The 21,267-nt window shown below is 33.9% G+C and overlaps 1 protein-coding gene across 1 annotated transcript; it reads right to left on the bottom strand.

Annotated features, from left to right (window-relative positions):
- Positions 1-11,707: 11,707 nt before the first annotated feature.
- LOC116245991 (putative disease resistance protein RGA3) lies at positions 11,708-13,535 on the bottom strand. The gene is made up of 3 exons (XM_050075630.1): positions 12,289-13,535; positions 12,078-12,222; positions 11,708-11,965 (listed from the first exon to the last, which is right to left on the bottom strand). The coding sequence occupies exons 1-3, from the start codon at positions 13,533-13,535 to the stop codon at positions 11,708-11,710; spliced, it is 1,650 nt and encodes a 549-aa protein (XP_049931587.1).
- Between the last annotated feature and the right edge of the window lie 7,732 nt (positions 13,536-21,267).

The following is a 21,267-nucleotide window of genomic DNA, read 5'->3' as shown; positions in this document are numbered from 1 at the left end:
GGTTTCGCTCGTTAAAAGCTGGGGAAATGAAAAAAACGCGCGGGCATTTTTTTCTGTTTTTAACTCTTTTTTAAAACTGTATATATATCTTTTGCGCCTCAGGCACGAAGCGCTTGATGTTGCGCCTCACCGTGTTGACTCGATCTGATGTTACATATTTTTGACAAGATGGCAAAACTTTTACTGTAAAATCCATAGTTCTCATATCTTATATAAGAGCAAAAGTCCATACATAAAATTGCAAATTTCAACATACCGAGCAAGAGTCGAAGCCTCCCTCCTTCCTCTTGCATTTAAGATCAAGAGCTACATCAGTACTAGGTGGCGAGACCTCTACCGGTACAAGAAGACAGCCCCTTATAAGTGAAACCAGGAAGTCTCTGCATAATGCGCCCCAAGTTTAGACTATTTCATAAGAGCATATATACACGTTTAATCGAATGTGGATTTGAATGCTGGTTTTTTAAGATCCAAGTTCAATTTGATTATATACTCAATTCAATCTTTCAGCTCAAACTAGGCTTGTTTATTTGTTTTGTGCCCGACTTGTTGGGGGTTTTTGATTGCCTCAAATCTAACAGATTTTAATTCTGATGTCACGTATAGATCTTTAATCATAGATCTTAAACTTTCAAGATTGCATATCATTATTTTTAAAGAAGGATATGATGAAATCATTTGTTTGTAAGATGCATAGATTACATCATGAAATTACATGGTGTAGATTTTGCAATTTGTGGGTTCCAAGTCTGACCTTGTTTAAGTTGAGATCCTTAAATTTGAGGCAGAATAAAAATCTATTCATGGTTTCCAAAATCACCATTTGCTAGAACCATGTTAACCGAACGAGTTGACCTTGACTTAAGGTTAAGCAAGTTCGATTCAAGTTGCTAGATCTATTGTGCTGAAAACAGATTCAATTCGTGGGTAGGGATGCTAATATATAGCTTGGATCGGATAACAGAGCCAACTGTTATGAAAAAATTGTATATGGAAAAAAAAAATTATTTGATTAAAAAATTGGATTGGATTTAGATATAAAAATATCACCAACCAAATTCATATTAAGATATGCTTAAATATCAAATCAAATTCAGATTTGAATCGAATTTAGTTTTAAACAAAATATCCCACAGAGGAACTATTAGTGGCTTTTAAATATGACGTATTTCAGATTTATATCTTTTATTGGGTTCACTTGAAGCACTAAAGCAGCTCTAGACCATAAAGGGAAAGAGGCAAATGGGGAGGCTTCGGCCTTTACTCCGAGGAGTGGGATTAGCCTCTGGTCATGAATGTATCTTCTATTGAGTTAATGTTGTTTTATTTTTGTAATGTTGGTTCAGGTGGCAAATGCACTCAACAAGCATAGTGTGCTTAAGACTAATGACACACACTTGGCTAATGACTCGATTCTTGGCTGTTAAACATTTGGAAGATTTTGGCATTCGATCATGGTGTGATTGATCTCCTAAAACCCTTAGACGTTTTATTTACAATATTTAATGTAGGAGGCATATGCTTTACTTTCTATCTTCATTTCTTTAGTCTCAGAGGCTTCTGCCATGTAACACTTTCAAATTTCATTTTGCTTTTGATTTCAAAATTATGACATGCATGGGGAATGTGTTATACGTGTGTGTGTGTGTGTGTGTGTGTATATATATATATATATAGATGACATTAAGGGAACATGAATATTTAGCCATTCGATTTAGAACCAAAATGTCCCAGATCTCCTCTCTCTCTCTCATCATCTCAAGGGGAGCCTCGATGGCTCCTCCCCCACAGTCACTAGCAGGCCCATCCAATAGTGTTCCGACAAAACAGCTGCGTTGGCTTTTCAGCGATAGTGTTTGCATCCCCAAAAATCTTTTAGTCTTTGGAGTGTTTAAAAAAAATGAGGCTTTATTTGAAATAAAAGAGAAAGTGACTCACCCGTCGATAAGAGGATTGACCGGTCCTGGCACTTTATCAGGACTAACCAATCCAAGGGCTATGCTTATTCTTGATGCATTTCATTTTTGTTTAAACATTTGTTCATTCTAAATGTGGTGTGGTGTTTGAGAAAATATTAAAAATGATGTTTCAAATTTTTGAGCAAGTTTTGAAGAATCATTTGAGAGTATAAAACATTTTGATTTGAAAAATTTTGCATTAAGAAATCTTTACAAATATAATTTGGAGACCTTTGAAGATCACTTTTTGAAGTCATTTTAGTGTTCTCTTAAATTTTAAGTAGGTTTGATAATTTACTCTAATTTGGTTACTACCTAATTAGAGTTTCATCCCAGCTTAAGTTCTTTTATAAAGGTGTTTGTGATCATTCGTGATTTCACAAGTGAATATGAATGTCTAAGTTTCTCATTTTATAATTGTCATAAATATTTTTGGTGAAAAGAGAAAAAAAATTTGAAAATGAAATAGGGTTGTAGACTATCAAGTCTTATTACAATATTAGGTCATTACTTAAGTTTGGGTCTTAGTGAAGTCGGTAAATGAAAAGATCTTGGGAGAAAAATATTTAAAAGAATGAAAAGAAAAAATGCTTTAATTAGAGATGAATATGAAAAAAGAGAGAGGGAAAGATATTTTAAAATCACAAAATAAAAGATTAAAAAAACAACAAAGAGAGATACGTTGACATATACGTACTTTTATATATATATATATATACACACACACGCACACATATATGAAAGTTTGTGAAAATGAAATATTAAATCGAATGGAAAGAGAGAATAAGATTTTAGAAAAAAAGAGAAAGATTTTAGAGAGAGAGAGAGAAAATAGAACACACACACACACACACACACACATATATATATATATATATATATATATATATATATATATATATATATTCATTTATATATGTACCTGTATAAGAATTTGTAAAGGAATATGTTAAATCATAAAGAGAGAAAGTCAAGTGCACGTATATATATATATATATGCATATGCTTTCATGAGAGTTGAAATCAAGAAATAACTTAAAAAATATCTGACTTCAATTTTTCTATGTAGATTAGAGAAAAACTTGGGCTTATTGAAGAGATTAGGTTAAGTCTCTAAGACCTCGTTAAATAGAGTTTTCGAAAATCTTTTAGAAAACATGATTCTATATATTTTTGTACGTGAACATTTATTTTGTTTATTATAAGAAAGTTTATTTCTCCCACCATTGGATATGAAAGAAAATCAAATACTCATGAAATGAGGAGCAACGTAACAAGGCACTCATTGGAGTTCCTAATCAGTGATCAAGAGAAAAACTAAACGTGATAATGACATGAAGATATATGTGAACATGTACATATTTGTGAATGACATTTCCGGGTTGGACAAATCCCAACTTAAAAAATGAACATAATAATGAAGAAACCCCCAATCCAAACACTCAATCTATCCGTGTATTTGCTCATTAATTAAGTAAAATTAATCCATCATGCATGAACATCATCTCAAACATAAATTATGAATAAAGCGACATAACAAGTATATTTTTAAAAATAAATGAAGATATGAAATTTATTTCATCTTGCTCATACTCTCGATGCACTCAAGAGTAGTTCTTGACTCTAGAGAAAAAATCTTTAGAGCTTTCTTGCACGGCCATAGGGATGTGGCAAGAGGAAATGAAAATAAATGAGAAGATGAGTACATACCTCGAATATATATGATATTAGGAATGAGTCTCCTCCTTTGAATGAGCCTAGGGTCGCCTTAAATGAAACAGCAAGATGATGAAGGTATCCCCCTAAGATATCCCCTCATACTCACTTGAAGAGTGTGAACTTGAAGAAGCTTGCTCCCAAGGTTGGAGAACAAATGATTAAGAGAGAAATGGAAAGAGAGAGCATCTCTGGAAGACTCTAGATTTTCAAGTGAGAAAGTAGTAAATGTTCCACAAGAGTTAGCTCATGCCCAAGAGAAAGGAGATTGTGAGGGTAAATATATAGAGAGTTTTGGAGCCAGAACTCAAAATTTGAATTTTCTTGAATTTACAAGTGAATTCTAAGTATTTTTGAATGATTTTTATTTTTTTTAAAAAAAAGGTTTTGACCAAGTGGGATTGACCATTAGCCCAACAAATAACCCTTGGGGTGTGGAAAGGACTAATGTCCACCCAACAGGGTCAAAATCACTCCCCAAGGGGTGATTAAGCATGAAAATGGTGCGCAGCCCCTTGCTCGGCCCGTTTGATTTGTTGCTCCAAAAAAAATATTTCAAAATCAATACAAAATATGTAAGAAAAATGTAAAAGAGGTGAACTTGATTTGTTGTTGCAGTCTGTACGTATTGATCTAAAAGGCATGGAGAAGATTGTATTTGCTATCAGTAATGCTGGAAGATGTGTTTTGATGAGAGTTATTGGATGTTGAGGAGTTTATTTCTTTCATTGTATAGTTTAATGCCTAAGTAAAGGCTTATTTGAAGGTCTCCTGTTTTTTCCTTTATTTGTTTTTCACAATTTTCAATCTGTAACCTAACAGGTTACATTGCGGATCCAATAAGACCCCAGTAGAGTTTGCATTGAGGTTTGCATCCAACCTAACAGGTTATCTAAAGTAGAGTAACATTACAAAACTCGACTTTTAAAGGGGCATTTGATGGCCTTGAATTTTGATTATAGAATTAAAATTCTGGAAACAAAATTACACATCAAACTGAGATTGAAATGAAAGTTCCAGTTCTAGTTTCTGTTTGTGTTTGGTAATGTGGAATTTTGATTTCAGAATTAAAAACGATGCGTTTGATAAAACAGGAATTACAATTCTAGAATTGATGAAGTAAAACCATCATGACATGTGTATTAAAATAGATGAAAAAATTTTAAAATTCTGAAACATAATTTTACCCCCTAGTGTAGAATCACAATTCCAAAATTTTGATTGAAGAGTTAACCGATAATTTCAGAATCAAAATTCTCTCTTTGACAACACACTTCCTATTTCATCGAAAATGAGAATTTTAATTCTTGAATTCTACAATTCTCTTCAAATACAAATACCGCTTAAAGAGAAAATTATTGGTTGAATGTATAAAACATGTATGATCTGCATGGATGGGCCATATTGCTGACATATATTCGCTACAATGGCCACAAGATATGCATTAATGTGGTCCATACATGATATGTGTATTCATCTCATTTTGTTGATAATTGTTGCTATAGTAAATGCGTTAGTGCACATATGACATGTGCATGTGCATGCATGTCATGGTCCGAGTACCAAATGCGAGATTCTTCTTCAACTTGAAGGTCGTAAAGTCCCCATGTCCATACCAAAAGATTTTCCTCATGTGCCTACGGAGAAAAAAAATTCATAAAAGAGCTTTAAGATTAATAAAGGAATCGAAAACAAGAAAAAAGGCATGTGATTCCAATTGATTCCGATCACGTATGAAACTGGACTGATGTTGATAAGACAAAACTTCAGGTTGGAAAAAACAAAAAATGTAACTGTTCATAAGTGCCTATGTGGTAAAGAGACCAATTTGTAACAATTACATGATATGTCATGATCCTTGGAGAACATTCATAGAACACTTAATTTAAGTATTTTATGTATCTGCTCCAAGTTCTTTTAGCGTATTTCATGGAATAGTTACAAGTTGTTTTCATTGCCAAACGGTCCCCAAAGGTGAGAGAAGAAGCACAATGGAGTTTGATAAGAATGCACTTCCCTTTATTGAAAAAATATATTTGGATAGAAAAATAGATGATTGAGAGAGAGAGACATTAATAAAAGAAATAAAAGAATTTAAAAAAAAAGTAAAGAAAGATATCAAAGAGAGAAAGGGAGAGGGAGAGAGAGAGAAAAAAGATTCAATAGATGAATCAGAGAGAGAGAGAGAGAGGGAGAGATTTAAATATAGAGAAATAAAAACACTAAACAGAGAGAAAGAGATAGATAAATTAATAAAAAATAAAAAGAGACATTTAAGAGAGACTTGAAGAGGGAGAAAGGTTAAACAATCAAAGCGAAACTTTAAGTGAAAAATAAAGGAGAGAGAAAGAGTAATCAAAGAATAGTCTACTCTGAAAGAGAAAACCCTTCCCATTGTTTAGTATGGGCCCAGTCTATGAGAAAGAATAGTCTACCTAAAAGAAGTTGATGAAAGCGGCTCTTCTCCTTCTCTTGTTGTATTTCAATCATATTGATGATGTACTTCTCAAAGAAAAATATACTTTTGAGACACTAATAAAATGGTCAATAGGTGATAATCAACAAAATGAAGAAAAGAATGTGGTTAAAGTTTTGGTTTGAAAATAAAAGAGTAAGTAATCAGAGATTTTAAGAAAGAAATCAAAGAGAAAGAGGGATGAGAGAGATTAATAAAAAAGATAAAAAATATATTTTTAAAAAGAAACAAAAAGAGAGAGAAAGAGATTAATAAAAAAGAGAAAAAAATACTTTAAGAGAGAAATAAAAGAGAGAGAAAGATTCAAGAGAGAAAGAAACTGAAAAGATATAGAGATGAAGATTGATAAAGGAGAGAGAAATATATTTTGAAAGAGAGATTAAGAAAAGAGAGAAAAGAAATATTTTAAGAGCAAAATTAAATAGAAAGAGATTAATAAAAGAGAGAAGAAGAGAAATTTTAAGAGAGAAAATGGAGAGAGACAGCGAGAGATTAATAAAGGAGAAAAGAAATTAAGAGAGAAATCAAAGAGAGAGATAGAGATCAACAAAAAGAGGAAAAGAGATTTTAAAAGAGAAATCAGATAGAGAACCTGAAAAAGAGAAAGAGAGGCTAACAAAAGAGACAGAAAGAGAAATTTTAAAAAATAAATTGAAGAGAGAGAGAGAGGAAAAGATAGATTTTAAAAAAGAAATCAAAAGAGAGGGATTAATTAAAGAGAGAAAAAAATGTTTGAAGAGAGAAATTAGAGATTTATATAAATACATATATATACATACATATATAAAAATCAAGAAGAGAGAGAAATTAATAAAGGAGAGAGGAAAAGAAACTTAAGAGAGAAATCAAAGAGAGATAAACTGAGATTAATATGTAAAAGAGAGAAAAAATTTAAAGGAGAAATCGAAGAAAGAGAGAGACGGAGAAGAAAAAAGAGAGGTGGAGAGGGAGAAATTGAAGAGAAATAGATTAATAAAAAGGAGAGAAAGTGAGATTTTAGGAGAGAAATCAAAACGAGAGAGAGAGAAAAAAATAGAAAGAGATTAATAAAACATAGAAGAAGGGAGATTTTAAGAGAGAAAATGGGGAGAGACAGCAAGAGATTAATAAAAGAAAAAAGAAATTAAGAGAGAAATCAAAAAGAAAGATAGAGATCAACAAAAAGAGGAAAAAGAGATTTTAAATAAGAAATCAAAGAGAAGCCAAAAAGAGAGAGAGGTTAACAAAAGATAGAGAAAGAGAAATACAAATAAAAAATAAATTGACGAGAGAGAGGAAAAGATAGATGTCAAAAAAGAAATCGAAAGAGAGGGATTAATAAAAGAGAGAAAAAAAATGTTTTAAGAGAGAAATTAATAAAGGAGAGAGAAAAAACATTTAAGAGAGAAATCAAAGGGAGATATACTGATATCAATAAAAAAAAGAGAGAAAAATTTTAAAGGAGAAATCGAAGAAAGAGAGAGACAGAGAAGAAAAAGAAAGAGGTGGATAGGGAGAAATTGAAGAGAAATAGACTAATAAAAAGGAGAGAAAGTGATTTTTAAGAGAGAAATCAAAGAGAAAGAGAGAGAAGAGAGAAATCACGAAAAGAAAAGGAAATGAATATTAATAAAGGACTGAAAAAAATTGCAAGAAAGAAATGAAAGGGAGATGAATCATGAATCCATAAAGATCTAAACAATTTATTTGCAGGCAAGTTACCTAGAGAGCCAGAAGTAGGAGAAGGTGACTAGGAGCTAACTGGCACGTAAAACATAACAAATCTTAGGACTAGCTACTAGCATCCAAGATTTCTCCACCATCATTGTAGAAGAATAAAGAGATTGAGAAAAATATTTTTGATGGTATGACAAGTGGATGATTGAGCTTCAAGAAAATGAATTGCAATTTAGCCAAAGCAATGAATAACAACTTTTAATAAAAGAGGGGGAAAGTTATCCCACCCCCTCTTCCATCTGTGTTAAAAGTTGTTGTTCATTGTTTTGTTCTTCCATCTGTGTTAAAAGTTGTTGTTCATTGTTTTGTTCTTATTGCAATTCATCTTCTTGAAGTTCAATCAGCCACTTGTAATGCTATCAAAAAAATTTTTCTCAGTATCTTTATTTTTTTATAATGATGGTGGAGAAATCTTGGATGCTAGTAGTTAGTCCTTAGATTTGTTATGTTCCTGCTGCATGATTGTGTGATAGTCAGCTCCTAGTCACCTTCTCCCGCTTCTAGCTCTCAAGGTAACTTGCCAGAAAATAAATTAAAACAAGGGCCAATTTCATTGTTAATTGACAAGTTGGGGCAGACTACTCCAACTTATGGTCCTATGGTCTACATTTTAGATCTTTTGTGGATTCATCACCCTTTAATTTCTTTCTTACAATCTTTCTGACTCCTTTATTAATCTTCTTTTCCTTTTCTCTTTGCTACTCTTTGACTTCTTTCTTAAAAGCTCACTTTTTCTCTCTTATATTAATTTATTTCTCTTTTCAATTTCTTCCTCTCTACCTCTCTCTTTTATTCTTTGTCTCCCTATTTCTTCAATTTCTTCTTAAAAATTTTCTCTCTTTTATATATCAATCTCAGTTTATCTCTCTTTGTTTTCTCCCTTAAATATTTTTATCTCTTATGTATATGTATATATATATATATATATATATATATATATATAATTTTTCTTTTAAAACATCTCTTTCTCTCTCTTTTATTAATTCCAATCTCTTTCTCTCTCTTTGATTTCTCTTTTAAAATTGATCTTTTCCTCTTTCACTCTCTTCAATTTTTCTTTTAAAATCTCTCTTTTTTTCTCTTTTCTTAATCTCTCTTTCTCTTTTTAGTCTCTCTCCAATTTCTCTTTTTAAATCTATTTTTTTCTCTTTTATTCATCTCTATCTCTCTCGCTTTGATTTCTCTCTTAATGTTTTTTTTCTCTTTTATTAATCTCTTTTGTCTCTTCCTAATTTCTCTCTTAAAATCTCTCTTTTTTTCTCTCTTTTAGTAATCTCTTTCTGTTTAATTTTCCTCTTACAATGTTTCTTTTTGTCTCTTCTCTTAATCTCTCTCTCTAATCTCTCTTTTAAAATCTCTTTCTCTCTCCTTTATCATTCTCCATCTCTATCTTTTCAATTTCTTTTTTTCTCTCACCCTCTTCTATTTCTCTCTTAAAGTTGGTTTTTCTTCTATATATTATATATATATATATATATATATAGAGTTCTTTTCGATTTCTTTCTTAAAATCTATTTTTTGTCTCTTTTACTAATCTCTCTCTTTGATTTCTTTCTTAAAATATCTCCTTTTTTCTCTTTCATTAATCTCTCTCTCTTTGATTTCTCTCTTACAATCTCGCTACTTGCTCTTTTATTTTTAAATCAAAACTTTAATCACATTCTTTTCTTCATTCTCTTAATAGGCATCTATTGACCATTCTATTAGTGTCACCTGAGAAGTACATCCTCCATATGATTAAAATACAACAAGAGAACAAGAAGAGCTACTTTCATTAAATTCTTCTAGAGTTGACTATTCTTCCAAATGGTCTGGGCCCATATTCAAAGGTGGGAAGGGTTTTCTCTTTGGGAATAGATTATTCTTTTATTACTTTTTCTCTCTCATCTATTTTTCACTTAAAAAAGTTTATCTTTCACTTTTTTTAACCTTTCTCTCCCTTCAAGTCTATCTTAAAATGTATCTTTCTATCTTTTATTAATTTCTCTCTCACTCTTCAGTTTCTCTATTTCTCCCTCTCACCCAATTTATTTATCGCTTTTAAATCTCTCTCTCTCTCTCTCCCTTTCTTTGATTCATCTATTAATATTTTTTTTTCTCTCTTTTATGCCCTCTCCCTCTTCCTCCCTTTCATATCTTTCTTCAGTTTTTTTAAATTCTTTTTTTTTTCTTTTATTAATGTCTCCCTCCCTCTTCTATTTTTCTATTAAAATACATTTTTCTCTCTTAGATCTCTCTCTTCTCTTGAATTTCTCTCTTAAAATCTCTCATTCTTTCTTTTTGTTAATCTTTGTCTCTCCCCCTCTTTCTTCAATATCTCTCTTAAAATTTCTTTTTTCATCTTTCTTATTGATTCCCCTCACACTCTCTCTTCAATTTATCTCTCATCTTTAAATCTCTTTCCCTTTAATTTCTCTCTTTAATTATTTTGTCTTGCTTTCATTAATCTCTCTTCACTTCTCTCTTCGATGTCTCTCCTAAAATCTCCCTTCGTCTCTCTTTTACTAATCACTATCTTTCTTTAGTTTATCTCTTAGATATCTCTTTCTCCCCTTTTTATTAATCTCTCTTTCTTTATCTCTCTTTCATTTCTCTCATTCACTCTCCCTCGTGCTTCCACTCTTTTTATTTCTCTTTTAAATTTTCTTTGTCACTTTTACTAATATCTATCTCTGTTCGGATTTGAGTACCAAAAAAAAAGTCATATCCAAATCTGAACCAAAAATCTACTTTCACAATTTGAATCTGATTTTTACATTCATATTTGAATCCGATTTTGAACTTTGAACAAAACTTGTTTGATTTTCAAAACGTAAGAGCATTAAATATAAGATATTTGCTTAAAAATAAATGTGATCTGAATCCATATCCAAATTTATGTATATCCGAATCCGATGGGATATCATTTCTTAAAGCCGAATTGGCTCTGATTTCTTAATCGGATATTCAAATTATTTCCATATTTGATTTTTTTTGTAATAGTTTGATCAGATATGCGATTCAAATTGGATATATTGACATCCTAAGTGAGCATTTGATGAGGGTGGAATTGTAGAATTCTAAAATTAGAATATTTATTTTTGATAATATGGGAATTGTGCTATCAAATGAAGAATTTTGATTTCAAAATTTTGGACTCGCTTTTGAATCTTGTGATTGTATCTTAGGAGGTGAATTATGATTCTAGATTTTTGCATTTTTTTTTTTCATTTTTCCTTAGGGTTACGAAGGTTGCAGTTCATCAATATGGAATTTTAATTTCTGTTTTATCAAACACATCATTTTCAATTCTAAAATCAAAATTTCATATTATAAATAGAAAAAAAAATTAGAAGTAGAATTTTCATTTGAATCCCAGTTTGTGGTAGAATTTTGCTTTTACAATTTCAATTATAAAATCAACATTAAAGGCATTCAAATACCCTCTAATAGAACCATAATTCATTGGAAAAACCGCAATAGCCGTCGCCGTATCATAAACCATGGCTAGTACCAGTCTAGTGACTATAAACCATGGTAGTACACATTTCAGACAATTTTGAAATGAAAATAAAAGGTTCAGTAACATCATATAGCAACAAATAATCTTCTTTCTAACCTTTTTCCGAGATGGTCTGTTAACTCCTGCGGCAGATGGACTGTAAATACCTAAGTGTTGGGACATGTTTCATTTTGTTGGGGAGTAATATTATTGACGTCCACCAGAGACTTCAGATTGGGGAAGTCAGAAAGCCGAAGAACTTTCAGTTTTGGAAGGCATTGCCAGCGGCCTCCCAAGCTGATGTCCTTAGTGAAACATCGTAGGCACAATTCCTCCAGTTGGGAGAGACCCCACACCCAATCAGGCGCCTTTGCCCAATTGAGATCTACAGTATTGTTGTCCTTCAATGTCAGAATCTTGAGGGAGGGTGGAAACGTTAAATTCCAAAGCCGTCCCATCCAATCTCAAGAGAATGAGGTTGGGCAAGCGAGCAAGAGCCTTCAGCATTTTACATCTGACCACCTTCAGTGACCTGAGTGTAGGCATCTCTGCTACTTGCTCTATGCTGCCACAATATCTTACCCTCAACAACTCCAAGGCCGGCATATTAGCAAGAGTCTTTGCATATTACATCCATCCACCTTCAATGACCTCAGTGCAGGCATCTACTACTTGCTCTAGGCTGCCACATTCAGACCCGTTCAATGACTCCAATTTTGTCATCGCATACCAAAAACTTATGCAAGGTCCGTAAATTGGTAAGCTTCCCCAAGCCTTCTGCCATAAATTCCAAAAACAAGGTTTCTTCCAACCCAAGATACCCCAAGTTGCACAGTTTGCCCATTTCCTCGGGCAACTCTTTAATTTGACCATGACTTAAATCCAATGTTTGCAAGTTACAGAGTTTGCCGATTGAACTGGGCAACCATCTCACATGAGACCAGCTTAAATCAAGATATTTTAGAAGTGAAAGGCATTCACTGGAGTTTGGTAGCTCATCCATTCGATATCTCCTCAATGACAATACCCTCAACCGCTTGAAATTGGTGAATTCCACTGAAGACAAGGATGTACTCAATAATATCCACACCTTATTTGCTGCTCCTGAAGCATTACATTGCATGACTGCTTCTGCATCGTCTACACCAAGTAATGACAGATGGCGTGTTTTTTCAGTAGCAGAGGCATGCCTATATTCTTTTCCACCTATATACGAGGCAAGGTCATGCAAAACGTCATGCAATTTGAGACAAGAGCCCCCATAAGTTCTATCATCGGTTTCTTCAATCAAGGAACACCTTATCAAATCTTCAATGTATTGCTTTGCTGTCACTTCCACATCTATGTCTTCCTTTTCTTCAATCAATCCATGTGCCACCCATTGCATGATCAATCGCTTCCTTTTGATCTCATGATCCTTTGGAAAAATGCAGCAATAAATGAAACAACTGCTTAAATAAGGCGGCAAGTTATCATAGCTCAGTATGAGGCCAGGAAGAATGCTATCATATTGAGAGGAAGAGGATGAGGCAGGCATCTTCCAATCCCAGATCTCACTATCCGCAACCACCTTCCACTCTGCTTTTTCCATGCTTTTTGTTCGCATTAAGGACCCAACTGTTTGGACCTCAAGTGGCAACCCACCGCACTTCTTCACTATTTTTTTTGCAATATCTTGCAACTTTTGTTTCACCAATTCATTTTTGGTCCTCAATGCCTTCTTCAAAAATAAATTCCAACTCTCATCTTTTGGCAATAATGGCAATCTATGCATATATAAAGCTCCAACCCCTTTGGAGACATCTATATTTCGACTAGTGATCAAAATTTTGCTCCCCATTGCACCTCCCATAAGAGTGCTCTCTACCCCTCCCTGCCACCAATCTAGTTCCCATACATCATCTAAGACCAACAAAAATCTTTTCTTCCAGAGCTCACTCTGTATTTGTTTGCACAAGTCACTCAAAGAAATCATACTCTCAAGACCTGCAGTAGATCCCTTGCACACTTCCTTCAGGATTTTCCTCAATAAATCCTTATGGTTTGGCCTCTCAGAAACGCAAACCCACCACCTGCGTTCCTTGAACTGTTGTTTGACTTCACTAAAGACCATTTTTGCAAAAGTAGTCTTGCCGATCCCGCCTTCTCCTACAATAGAAATAATAGAAACATCATGCTTCTCTGTCATTCTACTCTGTCCTGAGCCATTTGACTAGAGTTTTTCTACAATCACCCTTTTATCATTCTCTCTTCCTATGGGTGGTTGTGCACCTATGTGATGGGTTGTCTCTCGAGAGTTGCCATCTTCACCACCAATAGAGCCCTGGTTATTCTCTTTGGATTTGGTTTGAGCAGATCCATGTCCCAATCCTTTTCTATTTCATCAACCCTTTCATTGATTTTTTTGATTTCGTTGCCAAGTTGACAGGGAAAAGAAACATGTTCATCAAACCACTTGCGTACCTTGTTCGTTGAAGTAGAACCCTTATCATTCTTGGTGACCTCAATTTTGATTCGATCTTCTTCGATGATGTCCTTGGCATCATAAAGAACATCCTTGAGATCTCTCTCTAGATCTCTGTCACACTCGTTACTTAAAAAGGGCTTGTGATCTGCATCTTTAATGGCCTTTTGGAAGATTTTCAGCTTCCTCTATAGCTTCTTTAGATCATCGTTGGCATGCAAGACAACATCTGCCTTATGATTCAACAAATTGGTGACAGCGGCCACCAGATTAGAAATAGCTGTTTCTGCAAGAGCACCTATTACTCCCACCATCTCCTCCCTGTTTCTCACTAGATTGAAGAGCAGAGGAAGAGCAGCAATTTTTAGATGGAGGGAAAGAAAGGCAGAGCAACAAGGCCCGTTTGATTGTCGGGTGAAATTTAACGTGGTAAATTTACTATGGTAAATTTTTTTGGAAAAATTTACAGGATGAAATTTCTCCTTCTTCCAATCTGAGGCCCTGTTTGATGCACAGGAAGAATTTAACGTGGTAAATTTAACCCTATTTGATGCACAAGAACAATTTAATGTGGTAAATATTGTTTTTTTTTTCTTTTCTCACCCCCAATGATTTTATTGCAACCACTAAAGCAGTTGATCGGTGTGATATAGATTTTATTGCAACCACTAAGGCAGTTGATCGGCGTGATATAGGTATGTTCTTCCCAAGTATTGATGAAAAGAGGGCTAGCATATGGAATACAAAAATGAATGACTAAGTATTGAATGAAATTGCTATGGAACATATCTTAGAGATTACAAAACATATTATACTGAACTGGATTGACCACCATATCAGTATCCGAGTACACAGAAAATAAAACAGCAGCAAATTTTTAGTTGTAAAAATCAATTTGGTCATCTTCCTCTCCTCCCCCTGAACTGCTCTTCTTCATATTGTAGCCTTATGCCCAACAATGAATGCCTTCGTTCCTTTCAGATGCTCGTTCCTTGTGATCATCTGTTCGAAGACAACAACAGCCTCGGAAGCAAGGCCATTCTGACAAAACCCAGAAATCATGGAATTCCAATAGCCAACATCTCTGCAAAACATTTTATCAAACACTTTGTGCACGTCCCACGTCCCAAGCAGCCCACATTTCCCATACAAATTGATCAGAGAAGAAGCCACATACACATCCTAATGAACACCCAACTTTGCAGCCCAACAATAATGCTTTTGCCCTTCTGAAATAATTTTAAGAAGGCCATGGAGAGAGAGGAGGGGAGGAAGAGAGAGTTGCAAGGGAGGACAGGTAGCGCAGAGAGAGATATGATCAACTTACGAAACTCGAGAATTCGAACTAAGGCGACAGGTTTTGGAGAGAGCGAGCCTTCAATTTTCTCTGGTCTTCTCGTTCGCTTCCTCTTCCTGTTCATCACCCCTTCGTGGTTTTGATTTTGGGTCAGAGAAAATGGGTGGGAGAGCAAACTCGGCCAAAGCAATTATCGAGGGGCATGACTGTCAAAATCATGGCGGAGGAGAAGCATCTCATGCCCCTCCTGCTTGTGGTCGTTGTCCTCGCTGAGATTTCGTTTTTGGGACGTCTCAACATCATCGTCGTCATCATCTTTTCCTCTCTTGGGTACTGATGAATTGGGCAAGGAGATGTGCCAGGAGTGGCTGGAGAGAGAGGACGCCTCTGCTGCACCTTCAACCCTCCCCGGCGGCGACGGCCTTTGCTAAATGGGAGCTCGTCGATTGCAGTAGTGGGAGCTCGTCGACTGCGGAGGAAGACCCATGGGTGAAATGAGCAAAAGCCTTAGAAAGGAAAATGTCGAGCTGGTGAAATTTGATTATGTCGACCACATAGAGAAAAATAGGCAAGCGGCGCCAGAGACGGGTAGGGGAAGCGACGGTCCCTACCTCATACATAATATATATATATATATATATATATATATATATATATATATATATATATATATATATATATATATATATTCAAACATAAAATTTGCTACAATATTTTTTGCATAATTATCTTTATAAATATTTGATACAATTAGAATACTATTTTTACACCACTAACACACGGACACACACTCTCTCTGTCTTATTAATCTATTTTTCCCTCTTCTCTATTGATCTTTTTTAAATGTCTTTCTCTCTCTTCAATTACTCTCTTAGAACATCTTTTTTTTCTCCTTTATTAATAGTTTTCTTCCTTTGCCCCTCTCTACCTTTCTTCTATTTCTAAATCAAAATCTTTTTTTTTCTCTCTTTTATTTATCTCCCTCTCTTAGATTAATATCTCAAAATATCATTTTTTTTCTTTTATTAATCTCACACTCTCTCTCTTTTAAAACTCTTTTTCTCTCTCTTTCATCGATTTCCCTCTTAAAATCTCTTTTTCTCTCATTTTTATTAATCTTACACTTTTCTCTCTTCATTTTTTTATTTCTCTCACTTTTCACTTCTTTATAAGATTCATTCTCTCTCTCTCTCTCTCTCTCTCTCTCATTAATAATTTTCTTTTTGATTTTTTCCTTAAAATCTCTTTTTCTCTATTTTTATTATTTTTTCTCTCTTTCTTAGGTTTCTCTCTCTTCATCTCTCTCTCTTCCATTTCTCACTTAAAATTTCTTGTTCTCTCTCTGTTATTAATCTGTTTCTCTCTTTCTCTCCCTCTCTGCTCTTTGATTTATCTCTTAAAATCTCTTTTTCTCGCTTTTTTACTAATCTTTTGCTCTCTCTACCTTCAATTTCTCTGTCACTTTCCTGCTTTCTCCATCTCTTTTTTATTTTTCTTTTTAAATATCTCCTTTTCTCCTTTCTTAACCCCTCTTTCTCTCCTTGATTTCTCTCTCTCTCTCTCTCTTTGATTTCTCGTTTAAAATATACTTTCTCATTTTTTATTAATATCTCTCCCTTCTCTATTTTGGATATCTCTGAAAATCTCTTTTTTTTGCTCTTCTATTAATTTCTTTCTCTCTCTTCCACACAATCTCTCTTCTTCTTTCTTCTCTCTCTTTGATTTTCCTCTCTTGTTCTATTTCTTTTATTAATCTCTCCCTCCCTCTTTTTAAATGAAGGGAAAGCAGGTAGAGCAAGAACTAATGATAAAGAGCAGGCTACCCACAATTACCATTGACTTGTAGTCTTCGGCTGCCCTTCTTTGAAAAAAAGTCGGTCCGTTTAATTTAGAGAGGGTGTAGTTGCAACAGCTTTCTCAGTCCCTTTAATCTAAACAACATGGCAGGAAGTGGTTTTAATGTGAAAAAAGAAATTCCATGTACGATAAATTGCTCCTTCTTTTTTCCTCTAACAGCAAGATGTTTCTCTTCAATCTGTTGAATGTACATGTTTATAATACCGGACCACATGGACGAAAATACACAAGCATCGCCAGAGACGCATCATGGACGCAACGGTGCCTCCCCACCTCAATATATATATATATATATATATATATATATATATATATATATATATATACTACAAATTTTAATTCAAAATAAAATTTGCTACAATATTTTTTTGCATAATTATCTTTATAAATATTTGAGTATCAAAAATCTATATTTACACCACCAACACCCACTCTCTCTCTTTCTCTTACTAATCTCTTTTTCGCTCTCCTCTATTTATCCCTTTTTAAAATCTCTTTTCCTCTCTTCAATTAGTCTCTCAGAACCTTTTTTTTCTCCTTTGTTAATAGTTCTCACCCTTTATCCCCTTCTCTCCCCTTTTTTGATTTCTCCTTTTATTTATCTGCCTCTCTTACATTAATATCTTAAAATGTCTTTTTTTCTCTTTTTTTATTCTTACTCACTCTTTCTCTTTTAAAACTCTCTCTCATTGATTTTTCTCCTAAAATCTCTTTTTCTCTCTCTTTTATTAATCTTACGGTTTCTTCTCTTCAATTTTTTTCTCTTTCTCTCACTTTTCGACTTCTCCATAAAATTAATTCTCTCTTTCTCTTACTCTTTTATTAATCATTTTCTCTTTGATTTCTTTCCTAAAATCCCCTTTTCTCTCTTTTCATTAATCATTTTCTCTCTCTTTCTTGTGTTTCTCTCTGTTCGTCTCTCTCTCTCTTCAATTTTTTCACTAAAAATCTCTTTTTCTTTCTCTTTTTTTAATTTGTTTTTCTCTCTTCCACAAATCTCTCTTCTTCTTCGTTCTCTCTCTTTGATTTCCCTCTTAAAGTCTCTTGTTCTCTTTTTTATTAATCTCTCTCTCTCTCCCCCTCTCTCCGATTTATCTTTTAAAATCTCTATTTTTCTCTCGTGGTTTTAAATTGTTTCTTTAACCGCTCTTTATCCTCATTTTCTTGATAAACATCTATTAAATATCCTTATTTGTTGTCTGATCAAAAGAGTGATTTTCCTTTAGAATCACATTCTTGATAGGAATGGAGCACGAGAATTATCCATATTGTATATGTTACTAACTTTACATCAGTTTCAAAAGTGTTCCAAAATAAACCCCTAAGCAGGCTTAGGACACTTACCGAATGCTCTTTATTGAGCCCAAGTTCCTCTTCTGCACATAAAAAATGATCGAGTATGTAAATTTCTAAAATTATTTTTTAAACTTGTAATCTTAATTTTTATCAAAAATCAAAATATCCAAATTTTAAAGCAAATATCTTTTTCTCTTTCTTTTATTAATGTATATATATCTCTGTCTCTCTTTGATTTATCTCTATCTTTTAAATATCTCTTTACTGTCTTCTTTGTCTGTTTCTCTCTATCGCTCTTTGATTTCTCTTTTAAAATCTCTTTATCCTACTCTTTAAATAATCTCTCCCTCTTTCTTTGTGATTTCCTCTCTTTCTCTCTCTCTCTTTGATTTTGCACTTAAAGTCTCTTTAACAATATATATTATTATTAAAAATATATTTTTATATTCAAAAATATATATTTTATAATTAAAAATTAAATTTTAATTTAACATAACCAAGCTAGGGCTGAGTCAGAGTGCAAGTTTCAGATGTCAAACCGAACCTATGCTCAAGTTTCGGGTGTCCGGCTGAGCCAAGCCGGACTCTTGTCGTTGTCTATCATGTCTACTCAAATTTAAATTTCAAGATGCCCCATAAAATTGAATGACTAGAATGTCGTCGACCTTAGCATGGCAACTATGGGAGAGATCAACAATACTGGTCCAGGAGGCAACGATGAAAAAGAAAGGTGACGCATTTTCTTCCTCAGATTATATTGATAATCTTAAATGATGAAAAGAAATTTTTTCTTCCACGCAAGAAGCTGCTAGGAAGCATCAATACTTACTCACAAGCAAGTTGGATATGTACTGGCGTCATGGCCAGCAGGGAACAGGAAAGGCAGGCAGCTGGGCAGAGGAAGAAGGTGATCGAGGCAGCAGGCATGGCTAGGTTAATAATCCTTGGTGAAGCTGAAGCATATTCTCCGTTTGAAGCCTCTGCTGGTGGTCTCTTGGTCATTTGTTTTGCGGCAGTGGTGGCACTTTTTGTGATATCCACGATCATCTTTTCGTGCGCTGATGATGGCAGCAAGCCAAAGCGTTCACGAGCGGACAGATGTGGTGAAGTTGGACTTGATATCTGCTGGTGTGTAAGTGGTGATGGGGACTGCGGTGGCTGTGACGGTGGCTGTTGTGGTTAATATATATGTCTGTCTGGGTGTATAGAAAAAAATTTCTCCTCTTTCTGTGGACGCTGTTTCTGTTAAACTATTTATTAGATGTCGTGTCTTTGTTCTGTTCAGAAATCGACTTTTGAAGCTCATCAAATACATGCTTATTTATTATGAAAATGGATGGGATGATCGCCTTGCCAACCCGTAGAACGTCTCTTATGACCTAGTCGTCTTTTTCTCTCATTTATTTATTTGTTAGGAGGTGAAACATCGTGGTGCGAGGTCTCCATAGGAGCAGCTAGTGTCTTCATCTGTAGACACGGTATGTTGATCAACTACTTGATTTTTGAGAGTGGCTTTAGCTAGAGTTGTTACAACTTGGCTCCTAATCCTATGGCTACATTTAGATCTTTTGTGGATTCATTGCTAGTGGATTATTTTGTTACCAGCCTTTTAGCTATTTGCTTTCATGTGGGCTTCCTTGATTTCATGCATAGAAAGCTTTCATCATGCATAGAAAACTAAGATGTTTTTTTTAGGTTTCTGTGGGAAAATGCCCACAGGTAGCCATATCAAACCCAAAAAAAAAAACATCTTATTTTCACTTAAATGATCAAAGAGTTGCTTTCTAGGTGAAGCTCTTAAACTTGTAAACTGATGATTTGGACAAGAATTTCATTCTACCTTGATAATAAAGCATCTTGTAGATAGATAATATACATAATAGTTTTATATTCCTATCCACAAGGCATATATATACACTGGAACTTTGAAAGTAACTTTTGATGTCATTGCTTAAAATTCAAAAGAATGCCAACCCTGACCGTTTCTCTCCCTCTCTTATCTTTTGAATTGTTGAAATATAATTTATCTTGTTTTATATCATTTTAAAGTTTCATTCTCTTCGAAATGATGTTTATTGTTTTTAATTGTCAATTTCATTTTATTCTTTTCTTATTTTATCTTTCGAAATTAAGAATTTGATTCGTCCATCAGGAAAAGTGAATTTTTGCTTGCATTGGAGTTACGTGTCCAAATAATTATTCCTTCTCATCTCGTTTTCTTGAATGTGAAAGTTTTGAACGGATTTGGAAAAATAAAATGACAATCCAACAGGCATCAGCGTCGCCCTTTTTATTCGGTTCTTCTTTTCAAGATGAGATCAAGAGACTTAAGCACATCAAGTTGATGCACACAACATAAGATTAATGGTTTAATATTGCGAACGATAATAGTATTCCATTGACGCTGTAGCAACATTGTTCCCTCTTATGATCTTTCTCCCTTGTTATCTAAGCGTCATACAACCTTCCCAGGACGTCTCGTATTTTTCTTCCGTCATTGAATAGACTACACAACGCCGAACCAAGACAATTATAAAGAACCGCTCTCTCTCCACACATACACACACACCAGACCGCTCAAGTAAGGGACAAAAACGAGACCTTTTCCCAATCTAACATTACCGATATGATTCTAGGAGTGATTTGATGAGAAACATATATTAACTTAGTCACTTTTTAGTATTTAAACAATGTTTTTTAATAGTTAAAAAAATGAATGGCTTTTATAACATCAAAATTTTAATAAATAAAGGTCAATTATTTTTACAAAAATGACTTGAACTAAAGCATGATTTATATTAAATTAGTGTTTATAAACACATTAGAAGATTTACATTTTGTTTAAAACACTTTTAACATGAATTTAAGAAGTTTGATTTTTATCTTTTACCCAAGTAGTTTGGTATCTACCAATCAGTTATATATATATAGGGGGAGCTGCCCGGTGGCTCCCCGTCCAAGAAGATGCCGCCCCGTCTAAGAAGAATAGACAGGAGAAGGCAAAGG

This window comes from Nymphaea colorata, chromosome 1 (assembly GCF_008831285.2).
Source record: "Nymphaea colorata isolate Beijing-Zhang1983 chromosome 1, ASM883128v2, whole genome shotgun sequence".
Taxonomy (NCBI): domain Eukaryota; kingdom Viridiplantae; phylum Streptophyta; class Magnoliopsida; order Nymphaeales; family Nymphaeaceae; genus Nymphaea; species Nymphaea colorata.
Note: the sequence above shows the minus strand (reverse complement) of the source record. Positions and strands in the feature narration are given on the sequence as shown.